Source organism: Sapajus apella, unplaced genomic scaffold (assembly GCF_009761245.1).
Source record: "Sapajus apella isolate SASKATOON/1434 unplaced genomic scaffold, GSC_monkey_1.0 scaffold53, whole genome shotgun sequence".
NCBI classification, from domain to species: Eukaryota; Metazoa; Chordata; class Mammalia; order Primates; family Cebidae; genus Sapajus; species Sapajus apella.
The window spans coordinates 3,963,103-3,978,788 of record NW_022436993.1 but is presented as its reverse complement, the minus strand read 5'-3'; the positions used below and the strand labels follow the sequence as shown (position 1 = coordinate 3,978,788).

At 35.1% G+C, this 15,686-nt stretch overlaps 1 protein-coding gene across 12 annotated transcripts in view; it reads right to left on the bottom strand.

Moving 5' to 3' along the window:
• The window catches only part of ARHGAP21 (Rho GTPase activating protein 21), a 127,174-nt gene that overhangs the window by 36,837 nt on the left and 74,651 nt on the right, over positions 1–15,686 (bottom strand). For 11 of the 12 annotated variants that reach the window (XM_032243863.1, XM_032243868.1, XM_032243864.1 and 8 more), the window contains 3 exons: positions 8,256–8,348; positions 6,346–6,424; positions 3,473–3,527 (listed from right to left, as the gene is read on the bottom strand). In XM_032243863.1, the coding sequence (XP_032099754.1) occupies positions 3,473–3,527; positions 6,346–6,424; positions 8,256–8,348 (227 nt within the window). Of the gene's footprint in view, positions 1–3,472; positions 3,528–6,345; positions 6,425–8,255; positions 8,351–13,577; positions 13,584–15,062; positions 15,070–15,686 lie in introns of those variants that run through there. The other variant, XM_032243871.1, reaches the window with a different exon arrangement.

The following is a 15,686-nucleotide window of genomic DNA, read 5'->3' as shown; positions in this document are numbered from 1 at the left end:
ATGGCAGTATAGGGCTGTGGTACCATCTCAGACCCGCCTGAGTTCAAATCCTTATATCATCTGCTTTCTTCCTTTTTATACCACACAAGTTATTTAACTTTGAACAGCACAAAGTAGGCTTAAAATGTCCTAGTCAAACATTAGACATACCCAAGAATCTCCAGAGTTATAAAAGCCAACTTAAAATTTAATTTTTGAGTCAATGGAGCCAAATGCTTAACAAAATATCTTGGGTGAGGAACCAAGAAGAATGCCCTGATCTAGTTCTCCTATCACTATTTCACTCAGGGAAGTATTCTCTCTGGTCAGTGCTGTGGTCTGAATGTTTGTGTGTTCCCCTCCCCTAATTCATATGTTGAAACTTAATCATCAACGTGAATGAGTTAAGAGATGGGGCCTCTGGGAGATGATCAGGTCATGAGGGTGGACCTCATGCATAAAATTAGTGTCCTTATAAAAGAGGCCACAGAGAGCTGTGTCAGCCCTTCAACCAAGTGAAGACACAGTGAAAGGTACTATCTATGAGAAAATGGGCCCTCACTAGACACCAAATACACCTGAACTTGAGGTTGGACTTCCCAGCCTCCAGAATGTGAAAAATAAATTTCTCTGTTTATAAGCCATCCAGTCTAAGGTATTTTGTTACAGCAGCCCAAATAGACCAAGAGAGTCAGCATCATTGTTTAGGTGACTGCATGGGTGTGGCTATTTCATTCATGCACAGATAATGTTTAATAGAGAAACAAAATCATTTTGGTTTTTGAAAATGAAAAACTTTTTATTATGCAATAAATATGAACCTAAGATACCACAGTCTAAAATATTACAACAAAATACTGTCAAAATGATTAAGATGAATGTAATACTATTCTTATTGTTAAACTAGAAAATATATGCTTGTTTAAAAAATGAGGTTGCCAAGCACAAGATTACTATTACTAGCACTAGTTTAAAAACATAAATGAATTATTCTTAATTTTAACTTCATGGTTTTCAACATTCTATCATTGTTATCCATGAATTATGAAATCTATCATTATACACCTGTCTTTACATCAGTCAAGTTTTATACCAAATTGTTTTTTTTTTCTTTTTCAAATGGCTCTGGGCATGGATAAACCAAATTAAATTTTCTAGGTCACCTCTCAAAGGTGAGCAGGGCACTTTATAAAATAATTTGGTCTATCACTTCAGGAGAGGAAAAAAAAACCTCCATGCACTACCCAATCCTCTTGCCCAGGTAAACATATACAAACTACAACAGGTGTTTCCATGGGTAAATGATTTTTATGGTGGCTGCAGAAATGTTCATACTACCCATTGCTTTTCTTTACAATATAAATATTCAACCTCATGGGGACAAATACATCCTTAAAAGCCTATCTTTTGAATAGACTTAAGATGTGCATAAATACTTCTGAAGGTGTCTTAAAGAACATTTTAACTCTGGAATATATGTTAGAAACAGAGAATTATATATTCCTTTGATTTCTTAATGAATTAAAACACATTCAAATGTGAATTAAGGATAGGTTTAAAAGTAGAGTTTTATTTTATGATGAAAGGCATATGCTTTTAAATTTCTTAAGATTAAAGTAATTCAAATACCATGTTTTAAAAATAAATTTTATGTTACAGTATACCAGAACTCTTTACTGCTGTGCTTTGAAGATCTGTATGATCACGTTATTTACTGAACTGGTTTTTCTGTCTTTGGGACACTTTATATTTTACTTTAGATCTACTTAAATAAACTATAACAAGACAGACTATTCAAGAACATGAATAACAGAAAAAAAAAACTAATTTTTCTTTAAGTAATCTGTTTTTCCATTAATCATATAATTACAAAATTACTCCTTCCATTTCATGAAGTGACTTGCTGCTCTTCATCAATCACACTGCAGGCTATGATAGTGATTCTGCATTTAACTGCTTCTTTGCCAGCCATTCTGTGAAACAAACACTGTTCTAAGAGTCATCCAATCAGTGCCTTCACCTTGGCAAAGAAAGGGTCTACTGAACATCAGAAAACAGTTCAGTTGATTCTGCCATCAAGTCTTCAGATTGCAAGGAGGAAGCCAGGTAAATCCTTCACTACCATTATACATCATCTTCTGTATAAGAGCACTATAGAAGAATTCCCTATTTATTTCTAGTGATTTTCAGAGCCACTGGTGTCTGTGGTTACATCTGCTACATGATCACTATGCTCAATTATCAAGGTAGGAACTCTACAACCACTTATGCATGCCTAGGAAAATTACTGCAGCTAGCTGTACCTTGCTTCATGAGCCTCCCAACTCCAACTAAACTGTGTTCTTCAGAAGGGCAATCTGTTATCAGTAATAAAACATTCCTAAAGAAAATTGACATGCCTTGAAAACATATGAAATCCCCATGGGTTTCACTTAATTATAGTTTTACATGTCAGTGAATAAGATGACTCATTAGAATCAGCTTTAGTGATTTTATTTTTTTGTAAAAATGTTTACTGATTATTCAGGGCCTTTGTTAAGTCCAAACTACAGCCTTACAAATGAAGAATATTACTACACCATTTTCATTACCACCACAAAGAGTTCATAAGCTCCCTGCTTTTCTTGAATTTAGCTATAAGTAGTAAGAAAAAAACCCAATTATTCACCAAAAAGAATTAAAAAAAAATACTTCAGTGGCCACTGCCATTTCCTGGATCTGTTAGTTGTCAGTGTGTTAAAAAGTTTTTCTATTTTATTCTACTGAACTGCAAAATCAGCTGAAAGAAAGTATTATTCTCTTGAATGAAATTTATATTTTTATCATCTCACTTTCGGCAATACTTAAGCGTAATAAAGGAGTTAAGCATTCCATTCCATTTATTTCTTTATAAAAATCTGAAAAATATTTTAGACTAAATGCTAAACTGTTCAAGTTTCATTTCAAGGTTTTAACATATTTTCCCCCTTAAGTTGTGGACTCCATTCATTGTGAACATTTTAGGAATGAATTGATACAATACTGCTTTGTGTAATATTTATTGGAAAATTAGAAAAAGGCAATCACAAAATTCGTCCTCGTATTTAAAAAAATTTTGTTTTTCTGTTTGTATTGAGAAAAAAAAAAAAAAAAAGATTCTAATGTCCTAGTGTTGCTATCTAGGCAGAGATCAGAGTTGCACTCCACCTTTGGTCTAGTTAGAAAGCAACACTAGGACAAACTCCAGGAATCTCATTCTAAATGACAACATTAAGAGTTCACTGTGGAATCAACAAAACATTTCCATGTCACTTAATTGCAAAAATTTGACAACAGTATTTTTGGTCTAGTTTTTGTATAATGCAGAGAATTTTAGATTCTGTAAAAGGAACCAGAGGGTTTTTAAATCCTAGAATCTTTTTTCTCTATTCAATCTTTAATACTTCCATCTCAAAAATATTTTCCTAGCATTCATGACTGTAAAACAACTCATATTTGAATAAATACAACTTACCACTTGGAGAATGTCTTCATCTTTTGGCATAACACTAAGTTCCAATGTTGTGTCACTGAAATTGAATATATATGCTATTTTAGGGGAGGCAGAAGTGTATTAAAAAGAGTTAAAGGAAAAACAGTTAACTTCGAAGTATTTTTAAATTGTTTAAAAGTTTATTTTTGGTATTCTTATATCTTTAGTTTTAAAACCAAATGATTAGAATGAAAACAAGTCACCTTTGTATACACAAGTTAACTATGCAGGACCCCTGCCATGTTTGTGCTATTCATAATCAGTAAAGTCTTCTTCATAACATTTCTAATTTAGAAATATAAAGTATGTTGCTTATATTAAATAGTCCTAGGACAAAACTCTTAATATCAGGATACAATTATTTATTGTTTTATTCAAGTCACAAAACAAATTATAGATTGTCATATATTCCGTCCATTAAGTTAAAAATTCATTAACATCAAACAAAGAACCCTCATATATATATATATATATATTTATATATATTTGGAAGTGTGTGTGTGTATATATATACATATATATATGGGGGTGGAGAGAGAGAGAGAGAGAGGGAGAGGGAGAGGGAGAGAGAGAGACAGAGAGAGACAGAGACAGACAGAGACAGTCTCACTCTGTCACCCAGGCTGCAGTGCAGCAGTGCAATCTCGGCTCACAGCAACCTTTGCCTACTGGGTTCAAGCAATTCTCATGCCTCAGCTTCCCGAGGAGTGGGACTAAAGGCATGCACCACCACACCCAATGAATTTTTGTATTTTTTTTTAAGGCAGAGTTTCACTCTTGTTGCCCAGGCTGGACTGCAATGGCGTAATCTCAGCTCACCGCAAACTGCTTCCTGGGTTCAAGCAATTTTCCTGCCTCAGCCTCCCAAGTAGCTGGGATTAGAGGCATATGCCAACACACCTGGCTAATTTTTTATTTTTAGAAATGGGGTTTCTCCATGTTGGTCAGGCTGGTCTGGAACTCCCGACCTTAGATGATGCGCACATCTCAGCCTCCCAAAGTGCTGGGATTACAGGCATGAGCCACCACGCCTGGCCAAATTTTTGTATTTTTAGTAGAGATGGGGGCTCACCACATAGGCCAGGCTGGTCTCAAACTCCTGACCTCAAGTGATCTGCCCACCTCGACCTCCCAAAGTGCTCGGATTACAGGCATAAGCCACTGCACCCTGCCAAGAGTAATATTAAACATCTTAATTTTGCAAAGTGTAGTGGCTCTATCAAGCCTCATTTGATTGACCTCCTGGGCTCAGGTGATCCTCCCGCCTCAGCCTGCTAAGTAGCAGGGACAGCAGGCACACACCACTATGCCCAGTTTATTTTTTGCAGAGACAGGGTTTCACCATGTTGCCCAGGCTGGTATCAAACTCTTGGGCTAAAGTGATCTGCCCACCTCAGCCTCCCAAGTGCTGGGATTACAGGCATTAGCCACTGCACCCAGCCTGCAAGGACATATGTTTACATTAATACACTGCAGAATCTCAAGGGCTTTGTGCTTCATTACCTATCTACTACCAGCTGCAGACAGAAGAAACACAATTTTTTTTTAACGGAAATAAGATCATGCATAAATATTTCTCTAATATTCAAATTGATTTTAGTGGTTGAAGTGTCATTACTCTGAAAGATGAACTGTACCAGTAATAGAGGAACGTAGGTTTTGAAGACAATAATGATTAAGTTGGTTTTTAAAGCAGAGATATTAATACAATAAAAATCTTTTAAGTTATGGGCTGACAAAACACATCGTGTATTTAAAACACATTGTTGTGTTTATGATGATCTAAATTATTTTGAGCAAAAAAAAATTTGGTAGATCTCCTGTTATCCCTTGGAGAGGCTTTACATTCATTATCAACATAAGAGGCAATATTCAAGAGTTGTTTTCTGTTAGAATCCCATTAAATATTAAAACATTAAAGAAAGCATTCTGAGATCAATTAATCACAATCATGTCATTTAATTGTAAAAAATGACAATGTATTAGGGCATTACTGTAAATAATTTAGATTACAGAATGAGCTGATCTAGATATGATTAGGAGAGCTTGATAAAAAAACTTCAGAAAATGAAGAACTGCAATTGAATTACAAACAGGTAAGTGTGGCTAACAGAAACCATTAGATCATTCAAAGTTCCTGCATTTGAATCTGAGAAGAACCTCTTACAACAGAGTGATGATCTGATTGGGCTCAGATCCATGGCCTAGCCTTGACAGAAATTCAATATAGTAATAACCTCTTTGGTTTCTAACTTCTTTATTTGTAATTTGGAAAAGTTTTCTAGTTATGTGGGTGAAAGAGAGTAGGACTAAATGATCTTGGAGGTCTCATGGATAGTCACTCTATAAATACGTATCTAACTTTAGAGATCAAAATCCTACCATTCTGCAAAACGCAGGCAGACAAATGGATTAAAAGGGGACGTCTTCTTGTCTTGGTTAGAACAAATGAATTAATTTAGGCTAAGAAGAATACTCAAAGATACTTAAAACTAACATACTTTAGTAACAGGTTTTAAAATAAACTATATATGCCTTTATTGATATAGTATTAAAAATTATACATTTCTCACTTCAAATAAAAGGGAAACTCAGTAAATCTAAAATGTGTGCCTCTCAGCCTCTACACGACTTTAATCATAAATCCGACATATCTGCCAAACCAAAGCCACCAACTAAGCTCTTCTCAGATAGCTGGTCCTTGGCAACTCTCAAATGCGTTATATCTACGGGAAAGTTCCACATCTCCTTGTCAGCACAATTTCTTACAAGAATAGAATACTGTATTACATCTATGTGTTTTGTTGATTTTTAAAACCCATCTCTGGCCAAAATTAATACTTTAATACTCTTACCTGTTCTGAATTAAAGCAATTACTTGGGAATAGGTTTTGCCAATAACACTTTCTCCATTGACTTTTATAATTCGGTCACCTTCAAAGAGGAGTAAAAAAAACACATGAGAAGTCCTGCAGAAAGTCACTTTTGAAATATTTATTGAATAATGTCCTTATTTTTAATGTGATATATATTAAAATAAAATATAGAATTGTGAGAATTATAACATATGAATATCCTGGCTTATTAAAGTACCTTTTACAAAAGTAAATACAATTTAACATATCCAGCGTTTTTTGAAACTAGCCATGTTCTAAGTGAGAGTTCCAGCCATTACTGAATTTAGAAATTTCAAAAGGTATAGTCACCAGAGCTATACTACTTATGGTGCATCCGCCATTTCCCGAGGGGCAGAACTAATTATCCCTCCACTTACCCTGTCATTTCTCTCTCTCTTTTTTTTTTTTTGAGAAGGAGTCTCACTCTTGTCACCCAGGCTGGAGTGCAGTGGCACAATTTCAGCTCACTGCAACCTCTGCCCCTCTGCTTCAAGCAATTCTGCCTCAGTCTCCCAAGTAGCTGGGATTACAGGCATACACCATCATGCCCGGATGATTTTTTTATTTTTAGTAGAGACGAGGTTTCACCATGTTGGCCAGGCTGGTCTCGAACTCCTGACCTCAAGTGATCCACCAGCTTCGGCCTCCCAAAGTGCTGAGATTACAGGTGTGTATCACCACACCCGGCCCTACTCTGTCATTTCTAATAGAGAACATTATTCAGCAGGCTTAAAATAGTGATTGTCTTTATTTCCCCAGTATCCTCTAACTTTAGTCCAGCTGATTTCCTTGTAGTCTCCCAAATCTATTTGGTTTGTTGATTAGTCTGTACTATAAAACTTAAATATGGGTATTTGCATGCTTTTGACTAAGGAAAAGGACATTGGATTACTCAGAAAAACTCAGAGTAGAAAGGACAGAGACAAAGATTAATGGAAAGGACAGAGGAAAGAATAGGCAACAATGTACTTCTTGTATGCTTATCACAGTATATGTCCACTTCATCTCCCCAATCATGTGAGGCTTAAAAGATGACAGATGATACATTCTTTGTAAAGAAATCCCATATGCACACTAATATACATATTATACATATTAATGATACTTAAATTAGGCTTACTTTAAGTATAATAAAAAAATAACTAAGGTGGGTACTACATTAACAGTATACATCCCTATAAATCTTAGCAATGATGTCCACTACTTTCTAGTATTTGTAGATGAAAATACAGCATTTTATTTAAAAGGCAGTGAAGGATAGTTTTCCAGTTATTTGCATTTTAAATTAATGTTTAAAAAACAAAAGAAAAGAGTAACTATTTCAGAATGTTTTATTAAAATCAAAAAATCATAAAACATTTTAGAACAAACCGCTACTATATCCAGGCAATTAGACCACATATACTGACACCTTCAGATGAAGCCAGGCTTACTGCAGACTTAAGCCACTTTTTGTGCAGCAAATTAATTAACTGAACTCTGGCACATCAGGCATTTCTAGAACTTGGAAATCCAAGAAGATTATTTCACTTATATCAAATAAATACCTTCATCATTTTGCTACTTTGTAATCCTTTGTCAAAATTCAATGCATGCAAAATATGATCCTTAAAAGAGCCTCCAAGAGTCTCTTATCTGTGTGGTAATTAAAAGCGCTCACAGTGTATCAATTTATATTGTTATTTCTGTTCAAACCCAACCATATGGGCATCAAGAAACATAATTAGGTCTTAAAATTACTAACAACAGATGTGAAGGAAAAGGAAGAAGCACACAGAAAGATAGAAAAAGAAAAAATATCGAACACAAAATATGGAATAAAGTGAAAAAGAAATTAAAAAGTATTGTTTAAAGAAGAATATTAGCACCTGTACATAATCCAGCTTCAAAAGCAGGTCCTCCTTCTTTAACTTGTTTAACAAATATGGTATCCATTGGTTCCAAGCGGTTTCTTTGTTTTCCTGTTACAGAGAAGCCCAAAGTATAATTTTACTTCACAATACTTCACTAAAATACCAAAATATAAAATAGTGTTTGAGACAATTAAGCAAGGATTTTTAATGAAGTATTAAATACATACCCTGAATTTAGATGCTAAAATTGTAATGTAAGGGTTTTCATTAATTCATTTATTTTGCTTCCTCCAAAACATAATGACAACCACAACACTGTAATGGTTTCCACTTACTGGCTGCATTCCATATGTCAACTGCCACACTAAATACTGTATATACCTACAGCTAATTTCCATAGCAAGTAAGTACTGCTACTACCATTCATAAAAGAGGAAACTGAGGCTTAGAGAGATTAAATAGTCTCCAAGTTCACACGTGCCAAAGCTGATTATACAGGTGGTACTCACTCTACTGCTTTTTTTTTTTTTTCTGAGATGAAGTCTCAATCTGTCACCCAGGCTGGAGTGCAGTGGTGCAATCTCAGCTCACTGCAACCTCTGCCTCCTGGGTTCAGGCAATTCTCCTGCTTCAGCCTCCTGAGTAGCTGGGACTACAGGCGCACGCCACTACGCCCACTAATTTTTGTATGTTTTTAGTAGAGATGGGGTTTCACTATATTGGCCAGGCTGGTCTCGAAGTCCTGACCTAATGATCCACCCACCTCAGCCTCCCAGAGTGCTGGGATTACAGGTATGAGCCACTGCGCCCGGCCTCTACTGCTTTTTAATACTGCATTGTGCTACGCATTAAAATGTAACAACGAATAAGACATATTCCTTTCCCTTCAGGGACTCTGGTAGGAAGAGAAAGACATACAAACAAACAACAGTACAGTATAAAAAACAATCAGAGACAAATACAACATACAGTCATGGCAATGAGGAGAGCATGATCAATCCCGTAAGTCGGAATTTCACAAGCTGTTTTCCATGGATCATTGGCATTAACATCTAAGGTACTTGCTAAAAATGGATAATGGAGTCTGACCAGAAATCTGCTTTGTCAACAACTTTCCCAGGTGATCCTAATACGCATTAAATTTTGAGAACAACTAGCCTTATCAGTGAAATAGAAGTCAACAACAGATTCACAGATGAGAGGACACTTAAGCTAAGTGATAAACAGCATGATAAGTATTGTTGGGGAAGAAGGAAGTACACAGTAGTTCTCAAAGTGTGGTCCCCAGACCTGCAGCATCAGTATCACCTGGGAATATGTCAGAAATGCAAATTTGTGGACCCCACCCTAGATCTCCTGAATCAGAAAAACTCTGAGGTGATTGTGATGCATACTGAAGTTTGAGAATCACTGAAGTAGAAGACACAGTCCTGACCCTTAAAGAAGAATGTAACTGAGAAAATAAGGCATATACATGTGTTGAGTGACATGATACTACTTGTTAAACAGCAATACTGGGCAGAAAATGATTGAGTGTCAAATATAAAGAATTCATAATCACTGCCATATAAAACTGAATTGTTACCAGAGTATGCACCAAGATGGCTCAAAAGAAGTTACTTAATAAAGGAACATCTATGAGTAGCTCCCCTTAAATACTTAGCTATTTATTCTGAAAGAAGACCTCTGAAGCAATGAATGACTAGATTTCAAAGGCAATGGGGCACAGTAAAAATTGCTTTAGAAGCTAGTAGACATGGGTTCAAATCCCTTCCTTTGCCACTTGAAATTTTCTATGTGTGCTAGGCTTTATTTTTCTTCATAAAACTTACAACTCACTACCAAAAATTATATTTTTATTTTCTTACATGTTTGTTGCGTCTCTCTCACTAACATAAAGAGCAGGAATTTTTGTCATGTTCATTAATATCACAACACAGAGCAGGCATTCAACAAACAATTATTCAATGAATTAATATATTTCTTGGTTTAAATTTATATAAGCCCTCAAGATGGGCATTATGATCCTAAAATTGCTATTTGACTGAGGAGGAAAAAGAGATTCAGTAACTTGCTAAAAGGCAGCATAGGGATTTGAACCCCAAGTCTGAATTCCAGTGTGACAATTCCATGCCACCTCACAAGTAACTGAAAGTGATTCATTTCTCAGGCTTTACTGTATTCAAGTAGACAGTCCACTTACAATTACTTTAAAAGGAAAAATACTTTCTTATCAATTCAGATCACTTAAAATGCAAATGCTGAATTCCAATGAAGGTGGTGATCAGGTTAGGTCACTCTGTGGTCAGTACAATATTTACAATAGTTGGCATTAAAGAAAAACATGTATCTTCTTGGCTAGAGATCTAAAGGCTTAGTAAGTTTTGTTGCATCAAGTCACTACTTTCACGGAAAGATTTATGTAATAAAAGGGAAGAGACATGTTTCCTATTAATGTCTTCTACTCCACTGTGTCTCAAAGGTGATTATATCATACTTAAAAATACAAAATGTAAATGATTATTAATGAATTCTACAAAATAATAAAAAGTTGGCTGGGTAGCAATGTGGTGACTTCTGAAAATTCTGATAGAAAATTTCACTTACACAGAATAGAGGTGGTCCAAAATAATGTGGTGTTAATTCTATAAAAGAAATACTAATTTTGAAATGACTGCCGTTGTAAAGTCAGACATACTTTGCCATGACAAATATTTCAATACACTATGCCTGAAAACATACGAAGATGGAACAGATTAAAATAGAGTCCAATCCTATAGCAAGCACTGTTACACATCTGCTGAAAGGTGCACTTTTAATTTTTGCGCCCTTTCCTTTCTGAACTTTCTCCAAAAATCTGACTTGCTACCTAGGTACCATCCAATTCCTCCTAGAGAGAGAAAAACATTACCCATAAGTATCCCTTAAATATAAGCAGATTTCACTAAAAGTACATTTTTCTTCAGTTTCTAAACACCCTGGCTCTATGTCTTGAGTTAAACACTTGACTCATATATTTTTAAGAGCATCTTCTTTTTCAGATATGTACTCCACAATTCTGCCAGAACTAGAAATCAAAAGTATCACATTTAAAATGTGTGTCATTCACAAGTCCTCTTAGGTCTGTATTTTTTGTTAAGTAAATTTCTAGATATGCAGAACTAAAGCCTGATCCCGAGTTGTGGTAATTCACCAGGAAAAATGACTCCTTCCTTCCCTGTATGATTAGTTAGCAGACCCAGATGGCCTCCTTGGCAATTCTTAGTAAAAGCTGCTTTCAGTTCCACATCTGCATTTTATAACTTCTTAATTTTTTGAGAACACATGGGACATGTTCAAAGAACTGTTAAATACCTTATTCAAACATCATTTCCTTAACTTTATCAAAAGGAAAGTGTGGTTTTTTGGCACATATATAGTTAAATCTTCCTATATTTGCAGAAAAAAAAGGTAAAAAGACAATTATATTACATGGATGAGAATGGCTCAAGTAACCACGTTCAGAAAAAGTCCCATTTTATGTTAGTTAATATATAATTATTACTGACTTAAGAAGACATACGAAGCACATATAAATTTACCTGAACTTGAATATTACACTTGAAATCAGAAAGAATGCACATATGTCTACAATGAAGTAAATACGATCAGCTAGGGGAAAAATAACTCGAGTAAAAAAATTAATTATATATCTAAATACTGAATGTCCAGGTGGATACGATTCTTATTCTCTGTATTCATTACAATGCAACAGTTAAGACCTTTGGCCCAATAATCATATTACATGGTTTTAAATCCCAGCTCTACCACTCATTTTCCAAGTGGAGTCATCAGATTTTACAGTATTTGATATATATTTAAACTAAAAAATAGTAGTCTATCTGAAATTCAAGTTTAATTGAGCATTCTGTATTTCATATGATAACCCTATATCCAAGTGATTTTAGACAAATGATTTGTATGTGCCCCCAGTTTACTGATCTGAAAAAATGGGAATGATAATAATTATTCCTACCTGGAAAGGTTGTTGTGAGGATTAAAAAAGACAATCCAGTAAAGCACTTAATAAATACCTGCATGTGCTAGATATTATATAAGTATTACTTATTAGTATGATAGTCCTGATTATAAACTTTTCAAGTTCACAGACAGATCAGAGATGATTTTGGGTACACAGAGCCTGTCACATCGCAAGTGAGCAATAAACACTGGCTGGAAGACACCCATAAAACTCAACTGTCAGCTGGACGTGGTGGCTCACACCTGTTATCCCAGCACTTTGGGAGGCTGAGGCGGGTGGATCACCTGAGGTCAGGAGTTCGAGACCTGCCTGTACAGCATGGAGGAACCCCATCTCCACTAAAAATACAAAATCATGCGGAAGTGGTAGCACATGCCGGTAATCCCAGCTACCTGAGAGGCTGAGGGAGGAGAATTGCTTGAACCCAGGAGGCAGGGGTTGCGGTGAGCCAGGATTGCGCCATTGTACCCCAGCCTGGGCAACAAGAACAAAACTACATCTCAAAACAAATACACACCTCAACTGTCATAGGGTGTTTGTTTGTAGTCAAGGAATACTGCCGGGGAGGGGGTGGGGTGGAAAACATGAAAGAAAAGAAAGTAAAAAGGTAAGAAGAGATTATGGTAAAAAAATTTCCAATAACTCTGACACAAACTATACACCTGTCTTCAAAAAGATTGTGTCTAAAACCAAAGTGCTACATCTATAGGCCTGGGGGCTTTGTCAGTCAAAAAGGATGAGTTAAATCTCTAGTGACCTTCTGTGGAAAATGCTAAAGAAAAATCACTTGCAGCATCTAAATTATTCAAAATTTTAAAATATTAAGCATACAAAAAAAGAGACTAAAGGAAATAGATTACTTTTAAGAAGCAACAAAATTTGAACTATGCCAGTTACAAAAAGAACTGTAATGAAGATCACAGAAAAATAGATCATAATAGGTGAAAAAAAATCCTACAGTTCTGAGGACAACAGAAACATATTTCTTAACAGACTGGAGACATATATACTTTATACAAAGAAAAACTATCCCACACTGTAATCAAGAGCAAAGCAATAGAAAATAAAGGCTATCGTCTATGGCCATACCACCTTAAACGTGCCCAATCTTGTCTAATGTCAGAAGTTTAGCAGGACTGGGGCTGGTTAATACTTGGATGGGAGACTGCCTGGGAATACCAGGTGCTATAGGCTTTAAAAAATAATAAAATATAAAAGGAAGAAAGAAAATAATGGTTATCACTGAAATCGAGCTTTTGTTTCTTCTCTCTGAGTTCTCAAACTTGCTACTGGAGAATTTTTTTAATTGAACCAAACCTCTGCTTTTATGGCACTTATTTCAAAAAAGTATTTTTTTTCCATTGGTTTCTTTGTTACCAAAGAAAAATCTCTATCCCTATGCAACAAAAGGCCATTGACATGAGACTGTGCTCCAATCTGAAAGTCAGATAAGCCTTGGAAGAAGTGCATCCTCCACAAAGGTGGAAAGCTGAAGAGATATGTCACATAATAGAATATGAAGTCATCAAGCATCAGTTATTTAAGAGAAATGAACAGCATATTGAAATTAGTATCTATTTTTCAGATAAAAAATAACTGAAACTCCAATATACATTGAAATCCATAGCAAAGTTATGTCTGAGGGATGAAAAGGGATCTACATTTCTCTTTGATGGAGAATAGACTGCCACAGAAAAAACACCATGTAGAAGAATTTATTGAGCAATAGGTAGGAACTGTGGAGCTATTAAGGAAAAAAAAATGAGTAATATACACCAAATTTAGGCTAGTCATTATCTCTAGGGGAAGGGAAGAGGAAAGGAGTGGCATAAAAGGGCCTTATTATATTTACGGTCATTTATGTCGCTTGCCAAAGATGGGTGGCAAGCATTTGAAAGTAACATTTTTTTCCTATATTTTGTATACCTAAAATATTTCATAACTATTATTTCTTATTTTGACAACAGGCTTCTAACTTATTTTGGGGACATGGTTTACTGGTATCATACACATTTCTTAAGAGTCTAACAGAGACGCAAATGTCCAACATTAAAAATCCATATGTATCATATAATAAACACATCCTATATAAGTCATTAAGTAGAATCCAATTTAAGAAGACTGCTATGGCAGATTATTAGTCCTTTTTAAGTTGTTGTTGTTTTTTGTTGTTTTTTGTTTTTTTTTTTTTTTTTTTTTTTTGGTAAGGAGAGAAGCACTAAGAAAGATGTGCCAACTTATTAAATCTAGGTGTTCCCCAAGTTCTCACTCAAAATGCTCTCTCTTGCAGAGTGATAGCTAGCACTTTAAAATTATATCTCCAAGTCTCCAATCTGCAGATCCAGCAATTACCATGAGCTCCCAAGCCCAAATTCCAATAATCTCTGGATACTGTCAGTAGATTGAGACCTATCAGGTCTCAATCACATTATATGTATTATTAATAAAAACATACTATCTTTCTACTCTTCCTGATCTTCAAGTAATAACAAATAGAAAAAAATGAAATAAGAAAATCTGTTTAATATAAAAAAGCAAACCATGTTCCAATTGAATCATACTAACCCTTCTTTCAACCCACACCCCTCTAGTTTTTAAGATTTTACTCTAGAAATGTCCAGCATACACAAAAGTAGAAAGGACAATAAAGCCCCATGAATGCAGCTTAAATAATTATAAAAAATCTGTCAATCTTGTTTCATGGAAACCTACCCACTTTAAAACATTTTACTGGAAATCCCAGATAATCATATCAATTCATTCATAGATACTTTACATCCATATACACCACTAACAAGAACTTTACATTTTCTTAAAGGAAAGCCAACAAACTCCTTCAATAGTTCTTCACAGCATGCACCGTTCTGTGCAATGTGATTTCTAGCATAAGCTGACAAAACCACTCTATTTTCAACTTCCTTATACCTACTTAACATTATGAAATAAATTTAGAAAGGTTTCACATGTAAAAATCACAATAGAATCCTAAATTAAGTTTCTTAACAAGTAGCCCATTCCCAATGCAACTGCTCTACCTATGTATTCAAGTTCAGTGAGTTCATATATGCACAAGAACATATAGTACATGAAAATCTCCAGCATACAGAACAGTGCCCAGCATATAGTAGATGCTCAAGAAATGTTTGCTGACTAATTAAAATCAGAGCCCTGGAAAATGCAAAGAGTAAAAATTCCCAAAACCAACTTGGAGAGTTGTTTCAGGAACAAAGCAATTATGCTACAACTAATCTGTACTATTTCCCTCAAATAGTTTAAGGAAAATGCTGCCACTCAATAGTAGTTTAAGTACAGTACCACTAGGTGTCAGACGTGAATCAAAATTTTCTGGTATTATGAACTATTCAGGCAAGAAAGACTATGGATAGGTGTTATTCATTCAGCAAATATTTACCGGGCTCTCACAA